This window comes from Panicum virgatum, chromosome 5K, assembly GCF_016808335.1.
Source record: "Panicum virgatum strain AP13 chromosome 5K, P.virgatum_v5, whole genome shotgun sequence".
In the NCBI taxonomy this organism is placed as follows: domain Eukaryota; kingdom Viridiplantae; phylum Streptophyta; class Magnoliopsida; order Poales; family Poaceae; genus Panicum; species Panicum virgatum.
In genome coordinates, this window is record NC_053140.1 from 3,001,332 (window position 1) to 3,017,464 (window position 16,133).

Genomic DNA, 16,133 nt, shown 5'->3' on the forward strand with positions numbered 1-16,133 from the left:
GCGGTTGTGTCCCAGCATGTGGGCCCATAACTTAATAGGGCCCACAAGTCGGAGAGTGTAGTTGATTCCCGAAGCAGAAGGCGTAGAAAAGGAATACGCGAGCTCGATGCGGAGGCGTATTTCTTGTCGGGTTTAAACTTCAAACGGAGGCCTAGACCCGTTTCGAGTTTGAGAGGAGCCTCGATCGAATAAAATGGAGGTTGCGACGGCGACGGAGGCGTCGGCGCCGGCGGCGAGCGGCAGCGCGGCGCGGCAGAACCACTCATTCCCGTGGCTAGACGCGGCCATCTCCGAACCCTACTACTTCCTCCACCTCCTCGCCTTCTTCTCCTACTTTGCGGCCCGCAGCGCGGCGATCGCCGCCGACGATGGAGGGGAGCTCTACCACCGCCTCCTCCGCCGGGTAAGCTTCAGAGATCCCAGAGTGCTCGATCCGGATCGTGTCATTTGGTTGGTGACTAAGCTGTGCTGGCTCATGCGAATCGGAGTTGGTGTGCTTGTTTTTGCCGGAGATCCAGGCAGTGCTCGTGTTCCTCGTGCTCTTCGTAGTGAAGGTGCGATGGTTAATGCCAACTAGAATTCCTATGTAAACTTATTTCCTGAATTCTGTGAGGATATTTGGTGATAAAATTGGTGGGAGTATGTCTTAGCTTCCCTGTGGTTCTAGATTGTAATTTGATGGTCATAGGAGAGCACTAGATGGAGAGATGAAATTGTGGAATTGCCATATCATTCGAATTTGGATTACATTGCTGTCGTGTGTAACTTCATATGTTTTATTTTTAAACGAGGCAACATTTTGCCTATGTTTTTTTTTTGCATTTTAGATCAGTTACTCTGCAACTCAACATGATGAACTTGGTGTGGTAAATTTGAGGAAAATGGTCACATTTCCATATACTAATATGGGGCTGATACATGGTTTGTTTTTATTAATGGAATTAGATATGCTATGCTGTAAGTTTCCATCAGATTAAGTATGCAAAGTCCATAGAAATTATACCATTGCAGGTTGTGATGTGAGGATAATGTTGTGCTTTTCATTGTGGGATACATATTGCAAATATGCAAAGAGGCTTGCTCAGACCTATTCTTTTTGTTGCTGAAAGCCTGGAAGTGGAGCACATTCTTTTCCTTGATATGAGATGATGAATCGTGTAAAATCTCCTGAACATGCTTTTTGCCAACTAAACTGTTGATGCTTTTCAGATTGTGAGAGAGGAAACCTGGGAAACATTCATTGCTGATTCACTGCTCTACGCAAAGGTATGCTAAAGTGGGATGCTCCTGGTTTATTATCCATCGTTCTTTGACCCCATATGAAATAATGAATCTTTACTTGTAGTTTTCTTTGACAGAATCGGGTTACTACAGCATTCTGGCCCATTACTGCTGTTAATGTTGCCGAATTCACATTCTGATTCCTTGTCCTGAATTTCCCTGCATTGTAGGGCTTATTGCTGGCAGTTACTTTGGTTATCGACTATTGGTTGGCCCTTGGCTACTTTCTGGGATTTGTTGGTATGTTTAGTTTATCACAGATGATTTTTGTCAATCTATGTAACTGTTATTACTCTTGGCCAGCATATCTGAATTTGTATCTTTCAGACTGGAGCGTTGATTCACCAATCTTAATATATCCTATTCCCCTTCCCTCTCAAACTATTGAAGTGTCTTTTGTTTTCTGTATATATGCATAGAGCACTACAAAGGTAGTAACTCTGATTGGGCTACTTCTCTGTAAGAAGGATGGAAAATATTGTTTGCCTTGCTATCTCATGTGCTATGTAAAGAAGTTTGATGTTTAGCCTGATGAATGCCCCAACATTACTCATTGGCCCGTTCTGATTTCTGAACCAATTGCTGTACAGCTGCATTGTTGGTATGCTGGTTTTGCAGTTACTGCCAGATAATATGAAGTGAATGATTTTGTTATATGAGCCCTTAAGCTAGGCGTACTAGAAAGTCGAAAAGTACAATAATACAACCTTCTTACAGCTGATATAGGATGTGCTGGGCGAACGACCCTCTAGCTGACTTGGTTAGATGGGCTCAAGTAGCACCTCCCAGGTCTTGGGCTCAACTCCCCGTGGGAGCGAATTTCAGGCTGGGGTTAAAAAAAATCCCCCCGTTTGCCTCCACGCCAAAGCACATGGAAGGTCCGGCCGGCTCTCGACCCGCTCTCACACGGGGAAACGGCACGGGCAATGGTACCCCCTGTGTAAGGGTAGGGGTTCGGGGATTTTCTCGGTCTGCATTAGAAGACCTTCTTCTTATTCTAATTCTTGGGGGGTGGCTTGCCCTTTGCAGACTGAGTTTTGATATTGGACGTGCCGGATGTAGATTAGCTTATTGGTCCTTATTTTTCCTGATTTACTCAGCTGTAGGCTAATCAATATTTCTGCTGTTACGTTCTAAGATTACAACTGTAGAGTACTATACCCCCAGCTTATGTCATGTAAAGGCAAGAAGTGGCTAGCAGCATTTGAGATACCTCTTATCTGCATTGATCTTGTTAATCTCAAGTTCTCAACTGGTTCACTTTTTCTCCCCTTTTCAAATGTTTATTTTTCCTAACTTGTGCTTATTTTTTTCCTTCTGCAGTTATATATGCTGTAGCTCAACAACCACCTTATCATGGCCTAGGTATTTTTTTATACGTTCTTATTCTGTATTAATTATGGATATGACTAGAAGTTTAGATAAGTAACTCTCTGACGGCTGAAAACTGTATTCCTAAGTATTCGATGCTGTGATTTTAATTTTTAATTGTATCCTTGTTATGCACCCTTGGTGCGATCTTTTGCAACTTGCTCTTTTAGTAAAATTTTACTCACTCATTCCATGAGACTTAAACTATCTAGGAAAAAGTCCAAATTACTCCCCTCAAGTATGGCTAAAGTCTGGATAACCCCCTCAACTAGTTCTTCGTTCAATTTTCTCCCTAAACTATGTTCTTTGGTTCAATTTACCCCTAATACAATTTGTCTTTTTTGTTTCTCCACACACAAATGGAATCTGAATATAAGATTTTTCAGGGTTGTAATGGGCATCACAACGTATGTTAAAAAAAATATTATGAATGTTTCGGTTATTAATAGCACTTGTATTCATTATGAGGGCTCTAGGCCCGAATATATACATGTACAGGTATTGGGAAATATGCACAAAACCTCTTATACAACGGGGAAACTACAAAAGATACATATACATCTAACAGTTTCATCATTATTTTTCCTATAATTTTGTATCGTAAGGGTTAATCTATTATTAAAATAATATACCCTATCGAAATAATGACAAAATTCTTGACATATTTTTCTAAAATATTTTACGATATTTGCAATCATCCGTAAAATATTACCTCAATGTTAGACAAATAGGATTATGATGCCCAGGTGGGCCCTACTTGTAAGGCCGGCTGCACCAGGTCAAGTCTTGCACCTGCCTTGCGCCTGTAGATTGATTAGGCGGCAGGGAATCCTATGGCGGTACTGTTCCATAAACTGACCAAGGTTTCCCAGCCTATATATGTCCTTATACTCATCAATCTACTATTGTTAACCTACTTTCACTGAAAGTGTCACTTGTGCGTGAATAAACAAAAAAGTTAAATCTTGTTAAGGGGTAAGTTGGACAAAATGACAGTTTAGCGGGTAAATTATGCCAAGAAATAGTTTAAGGGGTTATCTGGACTTTGACGATACTTGAGGGGAGTAATGTGGAGTTTTTCCAACTATCTATGATCAATTGGTTAAATGGCTAGTGATGAGATAATAACAGTATAAGAAGTTGTAAATCTGGTGAAGTAAGAGGTTGCAAAGTGGTCATGAGGCAATTGCTGAATTTGAGCATTATATTATCAGTTTTCTCAGAGAACTTCTAGTACAAGGAAGAATTTTGGAGTCCTGAATTTGGTTACCTAATTGGCCATACTAATGCAGTGCTGACATTGGCGGTAATCGGCCCTTTACTGAATGGAACAATATGTCACTGTCCTAGATTGTGGTAGGACCGGACTTTGGCCAATGATTTCTTTCTTTCTTTTTTGTAACTTCGGGTACAGTCAACAAGGCAGATGTGTTTTACAACTAGATTAACCAGTTTTTAGTGTGAAGTCCCTGTATTATACTAAATAAATTGAGTTTGAACTTGAATTACCAATAATTACAAACCTTGGTACCATAAATAAAGTTTTCAGCTGAATAGAGAGCGAGCATGTTTGTACTAATGATTGAAATTATGATTGAGCATTTATTTCCGTTTAACTTTCTTTTTGTAAATGTCAGTTGTTTCCTATATTAGCACTTGTCTATGCATGAAAGGCTTAAAATGCGAGAGTTGGATAATATTTATAATAATATATGAGAGATTCATTCTAAGATATTATTGATCTAAAAGTCTTTGAAATAGTATGTGACAGTATGAAAGCAAAAAAGAATCTCTCGTCTGATAAATCAATAGGTTTTCATTTTTTTCCTAGTTCTGAAGTATTTGTTTTCATCCTTTGTTTTCTACTCCGATTTCAAATACTGCTCCCTTTTCTGTTAACTGGGATTTTTATTTTTTGCTTAGGCCATTCAAATCACTTGACCCCATTGCAACTTGAAAGTCTGTTAACTGAAGAGCCAACATCACGATTTTGGCTGGTAATTAGTTTACTTGTTTCTCATCTAATATCATTATCTCCCCACTTTCATTGACTAGCAACTTCCTTCCTGCTTTGTTATTTGTTCAAGGCTTTTAGCCTCTAAGTACCTAAAATTACGATTTTGGCTGGTAATTTATTTACATATTTCTCATCCATTAGTCATTATTTCCCAACTTTCGTTAACTTGCAATTTTCTTCCTGCTTTGTTATTTGTTCAAGGCTTGGAAGTGGGTAGTATCCTTGGAAGAATTTGATATAGAATGACGGAATCAATTGAATTCCTTAAGTAAATGTGCATGTGCAACTAAATTTGAGAAATACAGTTGTTGCTATATAACTTTAGTGCCTATGATTAAAACTATAGTTTTTGTTTGTTTACACTTCTATATAATTGTAGGCTCTCATCCTATGAAGTGAGTAGGATCCTTGGAAGAATTTCATATAGAATTGTAGAGAGTTGGGCAAGCACCACACTCCCTAGGAAGTGCGGGTGACCTTTCATTATATAGGCCGTATAGGCTTGGGATACAAGTAATACAAAACAACCACATATACAACACTATATATCTAACAAGAATGATGGCAATCAGTTGAATTCCTTGAGTAAGTGTGCGTGCGCAACTAAATTTGAAAAATATAGTTGTTGCTATATAACTTTAGTGCCTATGATTAAAACTATAGTTTTTTTGTTTGACAGCTGTAGTATGACCTCAGCAAAAATATCAGTGTGAAGTCTTCTGTAATGAGTACATGACTGGATATTGCTATTTTAATCAAAACAGGTTGAATTCCGAACTTTGTTTTCAGCAACGTGTATACAAGCAAGCAGTGTTCTGCCTGAACTCTCTAATATGTAAGCATTCATTGATTTTTCTGATTGTTTGGTCCCTTGTGGAGTTTCCATTCTACTGTGCTGTGTAGTAGTATTGAGATCCTACAGCAAAATCTCCTTGTGTGATGAGAGTCTGAGACTCAACTGGGAGTGTTAAATCTTCCCCACCAGTTGAGGTTGTTATTTTAGTTTTTGGCGCATTTTATTTTTGTTCAGGGGCCATGTCGTGTCCTAGTTGGTTTATTTTCTCGAATGTAATTGGATCACTTATTCCTTCTTAACATAGCGGGTAGACAGTTCTCCTGCAGATCGAGGAAAAACATGCCACTAACCATTAGTTGCCCTTGAAATACACTATTTTAGTATTTGGGAAAGAAATACATCATTTTATCGATATGCTTCCTTGTCAATATCTGCAAATTAGTTTAATAAACTATTCAATACCTTCCTTTTCTCCTGAATATAGCATAGCTCATATTTTCTATTAATTGCATTTCACATTATATTAATGCAGATACTCCAACAAGAACATCTCTTTTGGAATAATTGACCTTGGGCATTTTCCTAATGCTGCAGCAAAGTTTGGCATATCCATGTGGGGTAATTTTTTGGTTCTTTGTAAGCTTTATTTTTACTGTTATCTGTTTGGTTTCGAGAGTGATTGCATTTCAGTCATATGTGCTCTGTTAATTCTTCACTTTATGCACTGAGCACTTTCTTAGTCCTTTTCCATCTATTGGATTTCATTGAACAGATCATCTTCCCACTTACATATTGTTTGACAAGGCGACTGAAGTTGCTCGGTTCCCGGAAGTAACAAGTGAATCAAAAGTATTTGTGCCAAAAGTTACTAAGGTTATTTTCCTCACTTGTCCTTTTTTTTTGTATCAGCCTTCATAATTTTACACTGCTTTGGAATTCTATCATTTTGATCAACATGTCCTTTACTAAGGGACTTAACACTATTCTACAGTAGTTTTTCATATATGGAATTCTATGCATAGCTGTAAACATATTATTTTTCATCTTTGAAGAACTTATCCATTTTGTTAGTAGTATACTATTTATGTGGGCTTCATTCCAATTGGTGCCATGATCCTGAAATATAAAAGGTAGCAGGGAGATAAGCTAGTTTGGATGGTGGGCTTAAGGAAACACAAAAGAAATGGGTGAAAGTGGAAGTTATGAAATATAGCCTACCTAAAGAATTTTGTGCAAGGAGACAACAAGAAATACAGTCTGACACACCAGTTCACTTTCATTTTAGTTTTCACAGAACATCTGGGTTGGTTATCTGGCTTTGTACTTCAAAGTACTGATGTGATGATGGAACTTATTGAGAAAATGCACCAATGATAGAACTCCTGAAACTTCAGTTAGCTATCGGGTCATTCTCAATGGGCCAGCATGAAACTCTTGCAATTATATCAAGTATTGCTGATGTGTTCCTACTTTGTGGTATCGCTTTGTGCGCAAGATGGTTAATACTGTGCTCGCGTATTTCTTGCAGAAACTTCTTTGCCAGCATTTTGATCTTGATAGACGATTGATTGAATACCTATCTACCTGTAAGTTCAGTCAGAGATGACTTTCACCGTCCTTTTCACTTCACGGTCTATGGAACACCTGGTAATCAAATACATCCTGTCACAGGATCCATCATCTATCCCAGATGTCTCAAAAGGATGGGGACATTTCCCTTTTTGTCGTGGAACCGGACGTCTGTGTGGCAACAATCACTTCAGGGTATCTTGAGGCTTGTATTATTCGATGAGCTTGCTTATGCCCTTTTAATCAAGGCCTTGTTATGTGGTGGAAAATGTGATTTGTCAGCCACTGAATTGTGGAATTTTTACTGCCCTGCAGAGATTTTCTGTAATGATTTGCCGACTATGTTTTGTCACTGCAGCATCAGTCAATTCAGACACCATTCATTTCCACTGAGCAGGGGTGCCCCGGAATTTGTTCGTCTCCCCACCTTTTCCGAGTGTTAGTGGCCTGCACGGTAGGTCTCCCTGGCTCCCCTCCATTCCATTTCATTATCTTCCATGCCTATGCTTTTCCTTGCTGATTTATACCTTAAATATGCCTAGTGCTCTCTGATAACCCTAATTAAAAACCCAAAGCATTCGATTTGGCCGCCACCATTATCAAGTGGAGGAAAAGTCTGATTTTGGTGCTATTATTAAGAAAGCCTAAATGCCTGATTGCCCAGTAAAAGGAGGGATTGGTGATGTGTTGGGGACTTAGAATAATACTGCGCAAAAGCTAGGTTAGTTGGATGTTCAACATGTGGGGTCCCTTGATAAGGTCACCATGGGACGGTGTAACAAATCTGGGGAGGCCAAATTGGGGGGTTGGGTTGGATAGGTGATTGGTTTAGAATAACGCAAAAGGTGTGCATATCCAGGCCATGACACGTCAGACCCAGGTAAGTGGTTGGTAGTGGGATAGGACAAGCCCTAGCTTTTTAGCTTTGCCCAGCTTTTGCATTTTCTTATGTTTGCAAGCATAGAGTATCTCCCCTGCTCACAGAAAAGAAAAACATTGAGGATCCCTTTTTGAGTTTTGATATGAGAGAAAGTGTGGTCTTGGCAAGTGCCATGTGGACCAGTATTGAATAGTGGGTTGGCTTGCAGCTGTCAGGCTGATAGCCTGCAACTTTCCTCCTTCCAGGGTCCAGGTCGGTCGACCATGTAGGGTACGGTGTATCCGTATTTCTAGTACCAATACATCATCATTGCCAAGTATACTTGTTCAGGTGCACAAAATAGTAAATGAATGTCAATTCGTTTTCTGTTAGATTCAAACAGAAATGTCTAGTGCTTTTTAGTCGAGAATTCTGGAGACGACTACAATCATTAGGTTCACTTATTATTGTGAAAGAATTGTATTTTTCTGCAGAACTATGTGCTCACAAAAAGGGTGAAACAATCTAGAGCATATTCGCACTGCGTGTGATGGGGGGATGGGTAGTAAAACTTAGTGGATCTTCCTTTCTTTTTAGAAGAATCTTGATTTTGTTTTCAGCTATGGAATACATGTTCCTTACACTCCTTAGTTTCGCATGAAAGGATATATTAGCAGTAGAATAATTTTTCCCAAAAAAAACCCAAGAAAGGCATTAATGATGGCTTAGAATCATAACCACAGGAGTTGCATATAAAAGAAAATGGAATCATAATCTGAGTCTGAGTGAGTGATTGTCTGTCTGCCACAATGAGCCATGCTGTTCCAAGCATTGGAGGGGCCAGTAGCTAACCGCCGAAAACAAGCAAGCACTGAATCATGCAGTACAATAAAAATCGCATCCTCATAATGAAATTTTTTGCATAGTCATATTCATGCATCCATGCTGGAGGGGCCGTGCTTCCTACTAAAATATCACACGTGTGCCACAAACGAAAACGTCGCATCTGTTTCAGGAAAATGTCACGGACACCAGCTACTGTACGTACCCCTCGAAGTCACTTCATAATAGAGCTGTCGGCAATGTGAGCTCAATGGACAGGCTCGACGGTCGACGCCCTGTGTAGGTGAAACTGTGAAAGTGAATCTGAAACGTTTTTACCCAGCCTGGCAGTAGTTTGGCTGCCAGTAAAAAGAAGCGAGGAAAGAAAAAGGAAAGCCTGGGCGGATTTCAGTTTTCTACCGAGGCGCGGATCTGGCATGGCGAGTGCGCATCGCCGCCTTTAATCGGGCTCCAAGTGCCGAGAAAAATCCGCTTTCACCACCCGGGTCTTCTGCGTCCGCGCAACCCGACCCGATGTATTTTAACCTGCCTCTGTCTACCCCCTCGCCTTTCAAAAATCCAAGGCCAAGAAACCTAACCAGCCCTGCTGCAGTCTCCAATCTCAAGGAACATCTTTCGTATTTAGAAGAAATTTCAGAATTTAGGTTCCAATGCGTGAGCCTGGATTTGACACCGTGAAAGGCTCACGGATTGGGATACAAATTCTGAAATTTCTTGTTTGGGAGAGCTTCACCCAAAACAGCTTCGTTGGTGAAGCTAAAGTTGGTGAAGAGAAAAACTAGCTTCATCTAACTTCTAGTTTATTCCAGCACTCGTTTTGCATGAAATAGGTGAAGCTGAAGCTAAAATAAACCTTGCCAAACAGACTCTTAGCTCTATGCATGGATCCGTTCAATCCAAAAGCAATATGAACAATTCATTTACATCGACACTCTGTTTGGTCGTAGACAGGTCGTGCTCATTCTCGGTGCTTGGTTTTGATCTCCAAATATTATTTCCTACTTACATTAATCAGCTGCACGAAGTATTTCCGATCCGTTTTTGAATGGAAATGGGGGCCTTGATTCAAAAAAAAAAAAATCAGCTGCACAAAGTAGTTACAAATAAAGGGTTTGTTTTCATACTGGAAAATTATAGTAGTAGATTTTTTTTATACGGAGGAGAAAATTTATAGGATTATGCATGTATAGAGGACGTCGGTCAATTCAGCAGGGGGCAGCTCGTGCAAGCAGCAATATGATAGTACCGAATTCACGAAATTCTATGAGGAGATATGTTTAGGGGATCGAGAATTCACGCCCTGAGTCAGGGGGTATGTCTTGAGGACAACGCTGGTAAAAATATTAAAAGGAGAGCTAAAAGAAAAAGGAAAAGGGATTCCTTTAAGCACTGCTGCTGAATTTTTATTTTTGTTCCCTCCTCTTTCTCTCTATCGGCGTGACGGGAAAAAGGAAAAGATGCAGGTTGTATTCTACCGATAGAAAAACAAAGAAATGGAAAAGAAAAGAAAAGCTTGGAATCTCTCCTAAAGCATGTGCAGAAAGCTCTCAATTATTTGTGGCAAACCAGCTCGCCGCTTCGCTAATCTGTCATGAACCCTAACCCGCCTGATCTCCGCATGCAACTGGTCCGAATATAAACGCCGCTATCTGAATCTACTTTTAATTTCAGCAAATCATACTTTTTTTATTTTTGAAGAACATTCTGCACTGATTAAATGGTTTCTTGTGAAATTGCTTCGTTCTAAACGGGGCTCATTTCTAAAACATCCTGATTATTAGTACTCACTCTATTCTAAATTATTAATCGTTTTAGCATTATATATATATATAAATTTTGCTATACATTTAGACATATTATATATATCTAAATACGTAGTAAAATCTATACATATAGAAAAGTAAAAAAAAATTAATAATTTGGGATGAAGGAAGTTGATATTAAGCATCGCCAAAATGTTGCTTTCGGCGAATGCTCTACTAAAAACAATTTGTTGAGGGGCACAGGTGGCAGGATTGACGTTGCAGGAGGCAGCACGGAACCATCGTTTTCCAGAAAAATTATTGGCAGCAGAAGCTGAGAAGCGGCAGCGGGGCTCCACGCCCGGTTCCCCGTTCCCGTCTCGTTTAAAGAAGAAGGCGAAGCGGCTCGATCGTGTGAAGAAGCTAGCCCCCCCCCCCACCCCCCCCCCCCCCCCCCCCAGCTCCGGCCCGCTTCCAAAGGCGCCACCACCAATCCTCCTCGTGCTTGCCGATGTCCGGGCGGTAGAGGAAAGCGGCACCGGTGCTCCGGCCATGGCCTCTCGCCCCCTCTGCCCATGACCCCATGCTATTCTTCTACTCCTACCAACGCCCCAGCCACATGCGTCGTCGTCCTCCCTCTCCCAACTTGATCCCCGCGTCGCCAATGCTCGCGTGCCATGACCAGCGCACGGGGGCAAGCCTGATGAGCTACTAGATAGAGCTGACTGCTATTCTGAGCTAGCACAGGTATTGCTAGCTACCAAGCTCTGCTCCCGCCATAGCTCTAGCGGAGACGTTGGTGAGCGGCTAGGTAGTAGTGCCTGAGTTCTTGGCGGCTTGGCATTGCGGCAGCCGCCGGCGGGCCGGGACCGGGGAGCTAGCTTAGGGAGATTTCTTGTCGATCGATCGTCTATGGTGACGGCGAAGGAGGCCGCGGCGGCCATGGACGCGAGCAAGTACGTGCGGTACACGCCGGAGCAGGTGGAGGCGCTGGAGCGGCTCTACTACGAGTGCCCCAAGCCGAGCTCGCTGCGCCGCCAGCAGCTCGTCCGCGACTGCCCCGTCCTCGCCAACGTCGACCCCAAGCAGATCAAAGTCTGGTTCCAGAACCGCAGGTAATTAAATTAGTTAGTTCATCTTCACCATGATGTTCCTCTTTCTCTTCGACGATCCCTGGCGCCCGTCGATCGATCATCAGTTCCTGATCCGAATTATCCAATCCTGGCATCATGGAGGTGCCGGGAGAAGCAGCGGAAGGAGTCGTCGCGGCTTCAGGCGCTGAACCGGAAGCTGACGGCCATGAACAAGCTGCTCATGGAGGAGAACGACCGCCTGCAGAAGCAGGTCTCGCAGCTCGTCTACGAGAACGGCTACTACCGCCAGCAGACGCAGAGCGTACGTGTCGATCTCTCTCGTGTCCTCCCTCTCACATCTTCTTCTTCTTCTTCGCACTGCAAACCAACTCCCCGTCCTCAGCCGCCGGCGACGTTGCAGGCGGGGCTGACGACGACGGACACGAGCTGCGAGTCAGTGGTCACCAGCGGCCACCAGAACGTGGCGGCGGCGCAACCGCAGGCGGCTCAGCCGCGCGACGCGAGCCCTGCTGGGTATGCCATTCTTTCTTGGCCACAGGGCTGGCCAGCCCGTGCTCCTTTTGCCTTTGCCATGCTTTCGCCTACCTAGCAACATGTAAGCAACTTGTCTGTGCAGGTTGATGTCCATAGCGGAGGAGACATTGACGGAGTTTCTGTCCAAGGCCACCGGGACCGCCGTCGAGTGGGTCCAGATGCCTGGGATGAAGGTTGGTTGGTTACCTCTGCATCATTTCCTGCTGTTTCTTCTTCCTTTGAATCTGAGATTTTGCTCAGCCTTTCTTGCCATGGTTACCTGCAGCCTGGTCCGGATTCCATTGGAATCATTGCCATCTCGCATGGTTGCGCGGGTGTCGCTGCGCGGGCTTGCGGCCTCGTGGGCATGGAGCCTGCGAAAGTAAGCGTCTTTGCTTCACTTCTTCCCTGCATCCCCATGTGGCTGGGTACATGCATAGAACTCAGTGTTGAGTTGTGTCTATCCAGGTTGCTGAAATCCTCAAGGATCGCCCGTTGTGGCTACGCGATTGCCGTTCCATGGAAGTGGTGAATGTTCTGCCTGCCGGTAACAATGGCACAATTGAGCTTCTCTACATGCAGGTAATTAAGAACTGCTTCTTCTTTAAAACTTAGGAAGAGAATAACCTTGTTTCTTAGGTATCATGCATGTTCTTCGTTTTGAATTTATTTTTGTGGCGTCTTTAGTTCTATGCCCCCACCACACTGGCACCAGCTCGAGACTTCTGGCTGTTGCGGTACACCTCCATTCTTGATGATGGGAGTTTAGTGGTGAGTTTCTTGATGCAATTAGCTAGTGCGTACACGTGTAGGTATCCATCTGCCAGCTGCTTGACTTTTTTTCGTTCTTAAGGTGTGTGAAAGGTCGCTCAGTAGCAAGCAAGGTGGCCCAAGCATGCCTCTTGTCCAGCCTTTTATCAGGGGTGAGATGCTTCCTAGTGGGTTCTTGATCCGGCCTAGCGATGGTGGAGGAAGTATCATACACATAGTTGATCATATGGACTTAGAGGTAATATAATATGATTAAACAAATAACTAATAGCAATCGCCTGCACTTAAGTTCATATATTGCAGAAATTTAAGCTACTCATGTGTTCACAGCCTTGGAGCGTGCCTGAAGTTGTGCGTCCACTTTACGAATCCTCTGCAATGGTTGCCCAGAAGACGTCTATGGCGGTACAGCACCATGAATAACAATTTTAATTGCTGCCCTTGTAAATAGCAGATCAGATTATGGACTCATTATTTTTTGCAAATCCAGGCTTTGCGCTATCTTAGGCAGGTTGCGCATGAAGATACCCATTCTGTAATAACTGGATGGGGACGGCAGCCTGCTGCTTTATGGGCTCTGAGCCAAAAGCTCACCAGGTTGAGTTCTTGAACAGCACAGGCAGCAGATAGCTGATGGTTATTGCCATGAATCTTCTTAAGTAACGGTTGCTCTTTTTTTTTCACTTTTTCAGAGGTTTCAATGAAGCTCTCAATGGGCTTGCAGATGATGGATGGTCTGTGATTGAAAGTGATGGTGTTGATGATGTTTGTATCTCAGTAAACTCATCCCCGAGTAAAGTTATCAACTGCAATGCAGCTTTCAATAATGGACTGCCCATAGTCAGTAGCAGTGTTCTTTGTGCAAAGGCATCTATGCTGCTGCAGGTTAGCTTCATCTTACAGTTGAGAAATTGCTTTTTCCTTTTGAACTGTAAGGATTTTGACCTTTCTACAACTGCATTTTACTGTTTGGTAGGATGTTTCTCCACCAGCGCTCCTACGGTTTATGAGGGAACAACGGTCACAGTGGGCTGACAGTAGTTTAGATGCATTCTTTGCTTCTGCAATGAAACCTAATTTCTGCAATTTGCCTATGTCTCGCCTTGGAGGATTCAGTGGTCAGGTCATACTTCCTTTAGCCCACACATTTGACCCTGAAGAAGTAAGCTCCTATCCCACTTACAATCTCAATAGTCCTACCCAATTCAACAAAGTTCTTATTCTTAATGTTTGATTTGTTGCTTTGTTATTTCAGTTCCTCGAAGTCATCAAATTAGGAAATGCCAGTACTTACCAAGATGCACTCATGCATCGTGATCTGTTTCTGTTGCAGGTAACTTTAGTTCCACTTTTACATCATTGTGATGCACCATTTTTTGACCTTGACCAAGATACCCTGAGTCATAAAACTTACTTGTACCCTTTAAAAAAAAACTTACTTGTCTGATTGAACTTTGCAAGACTGGTTCTTCTTTGTAAAAATTTGTTGTCTACCTGATTGGCAGATGTACAACGGTGTAGATGAGAACACTGTAGGCACATGTTCAGAGCTCATCTTTGCACCCATAGATGCATCATTCAGCGATGACTCCCCGCTCCTGCCGTCCGGTTTCCGCATCATTCCCATCGACTCTCCTCTTGTAAGTATACCTCATCCAAAGCGAAGGTACCATATCAGCTTGTACTACCAATAAACACTGCCTGATTCGTTTACCATACTGCTTGTTTTCTGTCAGGACACATCTAGCCCCAAGTGCACGTTGGACCTTGCCTCCACCCTCGAGGTTGGCACGCCCCGGAGCCGGATATCCGGCAGTGGTTCCGGGAACGCAGCTTGCGCCAGCTCCAAGGCCATCATGACGATCGCGTTCCAGTTTGCCTTCGAGAGCCACCTGCAGGACAGTGTTGCAACCATGGCCAGGCAGTACATGCGCAGCATCATCACGTCGGTTCAGAGGATCGCGCTGGCACTCTCATCTTCGCGCCTTGTTCCTCAGGTCGGTGGCATCAGCCACGCTCCTGCCGCCGCCTCAGCTACTCCGGAGGCAGCCACGCTCTCCAGATGGATTTGCCAGAGTTACAGGTCTGTGATTTGTGCTTACAAATGCATAGATTTGAACACCTGAACTTGTGCTGATCCTGCTTGCTCCTGCAGGTTTCATTTTGGGTCTGAGCTCATTAAATCTGCTGATGCCAATGGCTGCGAAGCAGGGCTAAAAGCACTTTGGCATCATGCCAGCGCTATACTCTGCTGCTCACTAAAGGTTTGCTCCATCGCATCTGAAAATTTGCCTTGGCGTTGCGCGTTCAGGAATTCTCTCCTCTGGACTCAGTTTTATTCGATCGTCTTCCACGCAGGCCATGCCGGTGTTCACGTTCGCGAACCAGTCCGGGCTGGACATGCTGGAGACGACGCTGGTGGCGCTCCAGGACATCACCCTGGAGAAGGTGCTGGACGACCAGGGGAGGAGGAGCCTGTGCGCGGAGCTCCCCGGCGTCGTGGAGCAGGGGTTCGCGTGCATCCCCGGTGGCCTGTGCGTGTCGGGGCTCGGCCGGCCGGTGTCGTACGAGAAGGCGCTGGCGTGGAAGGTGCTCGACGACGACAGCGGCGCGCACTGCATCTGCTTCATGTTCGTTAACTGGTCCTTCGTTGCATCAACGATGTAGGCCGCTTGGAAGGGAATCGCACGCGCTGGATTCACACATTACGGGGGTGTAAAATGTTTTTTTTTTGGTTTGGGCAAAGAAGAATGTAAAATGGTCGAAGAATCTGAATAGTGTTGTACTGTATTTTGCACGAATGGAGACGGATTTTGTTCAATGCACTTACCATCTTGCATCTCCTGTCTTTCTTCTTGCTAAGCTTTTGGTGGGTTCTGACAAGACTCGAATCATGTGATCATGGCACAAGATCGATCAGCCACTGGAGCTGGATCTCAAGAACAGCAAAGAGAGGACGGAACTGGATGGTGAAATTGATCGAGCACGTCCCCATTGGCAGCTCAGGCGAATCGCCGCCATCGGTGAGCCGCTCGGAGGCCCTCAACCGCGGCTGGAGGAATGCCGGACGCGGGCGGCGGTGGGCTAACGGGAGGGGAGCACGCGCCGAACGAAATAGCGGCCGGGGGTGGACGGTAAATGAAATACCGTCCACCCCTGGGTTCTTTGGCCACGTGCAGCCAGGATGTACGTAGATAACTCCGTCCAGGAGGAGCACAACCCGTTTGTCCTTCCTCGCTCGACCCCGTTGCCAGTTGCCATGGATGGAGCAGAGCTT

General features: G+C 43.9%; 2 protein-coding genes across 9 annotated transcripts; both read left to right on the plus strand.

The window, feature by feature from the left end:
* Nucleotides 1-136: 136 nt before the first annotated feature.
* LOC120705679 (thioredoxin-related transmembrane protein 2) lies at nucleotides 137-7,668 on the plus strand. Of its 6 annotated transcripts, none has more exons than XR_005688039.1 (12): nucleotides 143-402; nucleotides 509-554; nucleotides 1,210-1,266; nucleotides 1,452-1,521; nucleotides 2,605-2,646; nucleotides 4,576-4,649; nucleotides 5,434-5,504; nucleotides 5,998-6,083; nucleotides 6,238-6,338; nucleotides 6,994-7,051; nucleotides 7,137-7,229; nucleotides 7,350-7,668. XR_005688039.1 is itself a non-coding variant. In XM_039990153.1 (11 exons), coding segments are annotated over exons 1-11 (816 nt in total). In that variant the 5' UTR covers nucleotides 143-193; the 3' UTR covers nucleotides 7,139-7,427. The 6 variants fall into 6 exon arrangements, 4 of the variants coding, with proteins under 4 accessions (XP_039846088.1, XP_039846089.1, XP_039846087.1 ...); XR_005688040.1 differs by having other exon boundaries at nucleotides 7,393-7,668; XM_039990153.1 differs by having other exon boundaries at nucleotides 7,137-7,427.
* A 3,267-nt stretch (nucleotides 7,669-10,935) lies between these two features.
* LOC120705680 (homeobox-leucine zipper protein HOX29-like) lies at nucleotides 10,936-15,700 on the plus strand. Of its 3 annotated transcripts, none has more exons than XM_039990158.1 (17): nucleotides 10,936-11,593; nucleotides 11,714-11,873; nucleotides 11,955-12,085; nucleotides 12,189-12,279; nucleotides 12,372-12,467; nucleotides 12,554-12,667; nucleotides 12,773-12,856; nucleotides 12,939-13,094; nucleotides 13,187-13,261; nucleotides 13,347-13,453; nucleotides 13,549-13,741; nucleotides 13,833-14,018; nucleotides 14,112-14,189; nucleotides 14,362-14,496; nucleotides 14,593-14,939; nucleotides 15,012-15,120; nucleotides 15,215-15,700. In XM_039990158.1, the coding sequence occupies exons 1-17, from the start codon at nucleotides 11,391-11,393 to the stop codon at nucleotides 15,521-15,523; spliced, it is 2,574 nt and encodes an 857-aa protein (XP_039846092.1). In that variant the 5' UTR covers nucleotides 10,936-11,390; the 3' UTR covers nucleotides 15,524-15,700. The 3 variants fall into 3 exon arrangements, with proteins under 3 accessions (XP_039846092.1, XP_039846093.1, XP_039846091.1); XM_039990159.1 differs by having other exon boundaries at nucleotides 11,973-12,085; XM_039990157.1 differs by having other exon boundaries at nucleotides 11,714-12,085.
* The last annotated feature ends 433 nt before the right edge of the window (nucleotides 15,701-16,133 follow it).

What these genes read in the sequence shown, in the direction of transcription:
- LOC120705679 (XM_039990153.1), top strand. Translation starts at nt 194, where the DNA reads ATGGAGGTTGCGACGGCGACGGAGGCGTCGGCGCCGGCGGCGAGCGGC. An exon ending in TACCACCGCCTCCTCCGCCG is followed by an intron (nt 403 to 508) that starts GGTAAGCTTCAG and finishes CTTGTTTTTGCC; the next exon opens with GGAGATCCAGGCAGTGCTCG. An exon ending in CTACTTTCTGGGATTTGTTG is followed by an intron (nt 1,522 to 2,604) that starts GTATGTTTAGTT and finishes TTCCTTCTGCAG; the next exon opens with TTATATATGCTGTAGCTCAA.
- LOC120705680 (XM_039990157.1), top strand. Translation starts at nt 11,391, where the DNA reads ATGGTGACGGCGAAGGAGGCCGCGGCGGCCATGGACGCGAGCAAGTAC. An exon ending in GTCTGGTTCCAGAACCGCAG is followed by an intron (nt 11,594 to 11,713) that starts GTAATTAAATTA and finishes GGCATCATGGAG; the next exon opens with GTGCCGGGAGAAGCAGCGGA. An exon ending in TGGATTTGCCAGAGTTACAG is followed by an intron (nt 14,940 to 15,011) that starts GTCTGTGATTTG and finishes TTGCTCCTGCAG; the next exon opens with GTTTCATTTTGGGTCTGAGC.